At 57.3% G+C, this 4,654-nt stretch overlaps 1 protein-coding gene across 1 annotated transcript; it reads left to right on the top strand.

Moving 5' to 3' along the window:
* The first annotated feature begins 1,102 nt into the window (after positions 1 to 1,102).
* Hrc (histidine rich calcium binding protein) lies at positions 1,103 to 4,287 on the top strand. The gene is made up of 6 exons (XM_051174135.1): positions 1,103 to 2,846; positions 2,929 to 2,999; positions 3,355 to 3,423; positions 3,579 to 3,633; positions 4,007 to 4,043; positions 4,220 to 4,287. Exons 1-6 carry the CDS (start codon positions 1,118 to 1,120, stop codon positions 4,254 to 4,256), a joined length of 1,998 nt encoding a protein of 665 aa, XP_051030092.1. The 5' UTR covers positions 1,103 to 1,117; the 3' UTR covers positions 4,257 to 4,287.
* Positions 4,288 to 4,654: the final 367 nt, after the last annotated feature.

Genomic DNA, 4,654 nt, shown 5'->3' on the forward strand with positions numbered 1-4,654 from the left:
CTCAGAGAGGCACAGAGACTGAGGGAAAGATCGGAGAGAGACAGAGACAGAGAAAGGGAAGGGTGCAGAGACCCAGAGAGAGACCCGGGCGGGGACTGGGGGCAGAGAGAGAGAACAGAGATGCAGAGAGAATGAGACACCCAGAGATAGAGACGGAGAGAAATGCAGAGAGAGATGGTAGAGGACAGAGTCCCAGAATCAGAGAGACAGAGCAGGAGAGATCTGGGAAGACACAGGAGGAGTTGGGGGAGCAGGGGTGGGGTAGACTTCTGAGAAAGAACAGGGACCCTCAGGACCAGTGATTATAATGGGGGGGGGGCTTGATTCATTAAAAAAGAAAAAATCCCAAAGAGCAAGTGTGAGCCGGCCCTTGAGAAGGCAGTGGCGCCTGTCTCTTGCCAAGTCCCTTTGGTGGGGACAGCTGGGCCTAGTAACCTGAGTCCCCAGCGCCCTCCCCCATGCTGTATTTATAGCTCTGACCTGGGCCCCTGCCCCAGGTCTGAGTTCCAGGGACAGGAGGTCATGGGGTGTTGTGGACAGGTGTCCCTCGCTCTCCTCCACGGCCTCTGCATGTCACCCACTTTCACACCAAATGCCCCATCCTTGTCCCACATTCTCCATGATTGCAGGGGTCCCTTGGCTCCTACACACACCCCTCAGCTCCCAGTGCCCCAGGCTTCTCCCGCAGGGGACTCTCAAACTCCAGCCTTTGTCTTCAAGACGCCAAACTTGAGCTTCTGGGCAGTCCCAAGTCAAGTCCCTGCCCAGGGTCCTGGCCATGAAGACCCCTCCCCACCCAGTCCAGAGCCAGAGGAACAAGAGGGGAGGGGCAGGCAGGGAGTGACCAGAATAACTTAGGCTGAGGATAAATTTAGCCACAAGGAGGGAGGGGACAGACCCCATTGGCCCAGCAGTGGGAAGGGAGGTCCTGGAAAGGGTCACAGCTCTAAAGGGGACATCCTCAGAGAGGCATCCACGACCTGAGGAAGATAGACAAGCCAAGAGTGGGACCAATACCAGCGCCCAAGAGAAACAACCTGAAAAACAAGAAGGCACACGGCCCCATCAGGAGCGGCTGAAGCCAGGCTTGGGAGAAGCTCGTCTGCTAAGCATCCCCATGGGCTTGCAGGGGCCATGGTTGCATATGTGTCTCCTTTGGGCCACAGTGGCCAGCCTGCTGGTCCCTCCAGTGGTGACCCAGGAGCTGAGAGGGGCTGGACCGGGCCTTGGCAACTGGAACAACAATGCTGGCATCCCTGGGTCTTCAGAGGACGTGTCAGTTGAGTTCAGCCACCACATCCACAGCCATAGGAGCCATCAAGGTGAAAAGGACAGAGACCATAGAGCAGAGGATGAAGATTTCTCCAAGGAATATGGCCGCCAGCTCCACGATCACAGGTACCCTGGCCATGAGGCTGGAGAGGAGAATGCCTCTGAAGAGGTCTTCAGAGGGCATGTTAGACAGGCCCATGGGCACAGAGGACACGACAATGGAGATTTGGGGGACTCAGCAGAGCCTGACACCCACAGCCAGGAAGATGAAGATGAGGGTAGCATTGTCTCCAGTGAGAACCAGCGTGGCCATGGAGGGGAAGAGGGCGATGGAGAGCAGGGTGGGGTGGGAGTGGAGGAGGGCCCCGGCGGTAAACACCAGGCCTGTGATCGTCAGAGCCTCTCAAAGGAAGGGGGCAAAGAGGGTTCGGGTGAATACCATCATGCCCACAGCCACAGAGGCCACGAAGATGAGGACGAAGATGGTGATGCCACTAAGCATGGACACCAGGCCCACGGACATCGGCACCAGGAGGAGGAAGACGATGGTGGCTCCGATGGAGACCATCATGCCCAGAGCCACAGACAAGGAGGAGAAGATGATGACGATGGTGACTCCAGTGAATATGGACACCAGGCCCAGGGCCACCAAGGCTTCAAAGACAGAGAAGATGATGATGATGGTGATGAAGATGATGGTGATGATGATGATGGTGATGAAGATGATGATGGTGGTGATGACGAGTCCACTGAGCATGGGCACCAGATCCAAGGCCTCAGAAGGGGAGAAGATGAGGATGAGTCAGACGAAGACTATCACCATGTCTCCAGGCGTGGACACCAAGGCCATGAAGATGAAGATGAAGATGAGGCTGTCTCCACTGAGCATGGGCACCACTCTCCCAGGCACACTCACCATGGTCTTGGGAGTGAGAATCAGAGAGAGGACGAAGCAGTCAAGTTCAGCTACCATGTTGTAAGCCACCAACCCCAGGGCTACAACCCTGACAAGGAGGAGGGCTTCCCAGAAGAGTATATGACAGAAGTCCCTGGCCATCACCACCACAGAGCCTCCAAGCAGGAAGATGAGGACATTTCTGCTGAGTTTGGCCTCAAGGTTCCCAGCCACAGGCCACAAGATCAAGATGAACAGGCCAGCCAGGGTCACAGAGAGTCTGTCCAAGGTGACACTGGTCACCGGCCTCTGCAGCCCACAGGGGCTGGTTCTGAAGAACCAAGGAAGGAAGAAGGCCACAGCTCTCAAGACAGAGAGGACGGTACCGGGACGAGCAGAGGAGCTCACAGTGAGGAGGAGAGGGAGGAGGAGGATAGCCATGGCCTCCCCATGAGCCAGGAAGAGGAAGAAAAAGAGGAGGAGAGTAGGGAAGACAGAGCTGAAGTTCTGACTCCACTGAGCCATGGCAGAAAGCAGGAGGAGGAGGAGGAAGAGGAGGAGGAGGAGATGGAGCTCCTGGAAGAAACCCTGCTACCTTTCACCATTATCCCAAACCCCTTGGCTGGGAGGGAGGTAGCCAGAGAAGGCTCCAGTGAGGAGGAGAGCCGTGAGGTCACAGGTAAGCGACCTGGCTCTGTGAGGGTGGGGAAGGCAGTTAGCTGCCTGGAGTCACCGTCACCATTGCCCTCCTGTCCCCACAGGTCAGCACGATGCCCAGGAGTATGAGAACTACCAGCCGGGGTCTTTGTGTGGCTACTGTTCTTTCTGCAATGTAGGTTCCTAGCCCAGCCAGATATGCCCGGCATGCCCTGCGGTGCTGTGGGAAGCCTCTGAACCTGGGGGGGGGGGGCAGAAACAAATGCTTCCAGAACAAGCTGGAGACCAGAAGCTGGGGCGGGGAGGCAGCAGCAGGGTCAAGAAGAGCCAAGGTCTCCGCATGAGGCGAGGGTCAGCCTCTGGGTCTGCGGCCACGCACAGGCCCCGCCCTCCGTGAGTGGGCCACTTGGGGTTATCTTGGGACAGAGTGGTTTGAGAAGCCACCTGGAAAGGAGGGGACGGAGTTCAGACATGGGGGTGAGCATCTCCTGGGCTCGGGGCTCCTCTAACCAGGCTCTTCCTGTCCCCAGCGATGTACTGAATGTGAAAGCTGTCACTGTGATGAGGAGAACATGGGGGAACACTGTGACCATTGTCAGGTGAGACCTTCCCAGATGGCACCCAGATGCCTGGGCCGCTGGAGTGCCCGAGCCGTGGCCCTGGCCTTACTCCTATGCTATACTGGCCCTCCAGCTAGCCTCAGGCCCCGCCGGGTCCTGGCTCAGCTCTCACCAGGCTCTCTCCCTGTCCTCAGCATTGCCAGTTCTGCTACCTCTGTCCGCTGGTCTGTGAAACCCTCTGCACCCCAGGTGAGCTGCAAAGGGGGAGGGGCAGATACCACAGAGGGGGCCAAGCCCAGCCAACTGAACCCTGGTGGGGTTGGAGCCAGCCTGAGCTGCGAACCAGGAAAGCTGTTGACTGCGGTTGAATGGTTGGGTGGGGTGGGGGGTGGGGTGTGACCATGGCAAAGGTCATATGGGCAGAATGAAGCTGCCTCAAGCTGAGACGGAGCTAATCTTGAAGGGAAGAAAGTGGAAATGGAGGGTGGGGCGGCTGGCGAGCTAGAGGGTCCAAAGCTAGCAGGAATTAGGGGCCAAACACATTTCTGCACTTGCCTGGAGTGTTCCCCCACAATGCCTGTCCCAGAGGCCCCTCAAGCCTCTTCTCTCTGCTCCCTGACAGGAGGCTACATAGACTATTTCTCCTCTTCCCTGTACCGGTAAGTGTGTGGGGCTGGGTTGGGGGTGATGCGGTTTAAGGGACCTGCTTGGAGAAGGGCTGTGAGTTAAAGGGCTGTCCTGGGACTCCATGGTCCAGTCTAGGAAACGGGCAGGGTCATGGTGGCTAAATGGCCCCTGGGCACAGGCTAGCTCACCTTTGTGTCCTCTTGCCTAGAACCCTGGCTGACATGCTGGAGACTCCAGAGCCCTGACCTGGCTACAAGTTGTCACAAATGCACCTCTCCTGACCTGCCCACCTGACAAGAGCTCTGAATAAATGTGCTCCTGGAAACACTGTCCAGTGCGGGGTGTGTCCTGGAGGGGCGGGGCAAAGGACAGGCAAGGCATCATCCTCTCCCACAGGGCCGGAGACAGGAGGGCCTTGACTCCTTGATTCTGGAGGTGGTCAGTTTGTGTTCTTAACATCTTGAAAACAAAAGCTGGGAGTGGTGGCGCACACCTTTAATCTCAGCGCAGAGGCAGGCGGATCTCTGTGAGTTCGAGGCCAGCCTGGTCTACAGAGTGAGTTCCAAGCCAGCCAGGACTACAAAGTGAGACCCTGTCTCAAAAAAAGGCTGGTCAACACCAGAGCTTTTGAAACAGTAGGTCT

Source organism: Phodopus roborovskii, unplaced genomic scaffold (assembly GCF_943737965.1).
Source record: "Phodopus roborovskii unplaced genomic scaffold, PHOROB, whole genome shotgun sequence".
NCBI lineage: Eukaryota > Metazoa > Chordata > Mammalia > Rodentia > Cricetidae > Phodopus > Phodopus roborovskii.

What these genes read in the sequence shown, in the direction of transcription:
- Hrc (XM_051174135.1), top strand. Translation starts at nt 1,118, where the DNA reads ATGGGCTTGCAGGGGCCATGGTTGCATATGTGTCTCCTTTGGGCCACA. An exon ending in GGAGAGCCGTGAGGTCACAG is followed by an intron (nt 2,847 to 2,928) that starts GTAAGCGACCTG and finishes CTGTCCCCACAG; the next exon opens with GTCAGCACGATGCCCAGGAG. An exon ending in TTCTCCTCTTCCCTGTACCG is followed by an intron (nt 4,044 to 4,219) that starts GTAAGTGTGTGG and finishes CCTCTTGCCTAG; the next exon opens with AACCCTGGCTGACATGCTGG.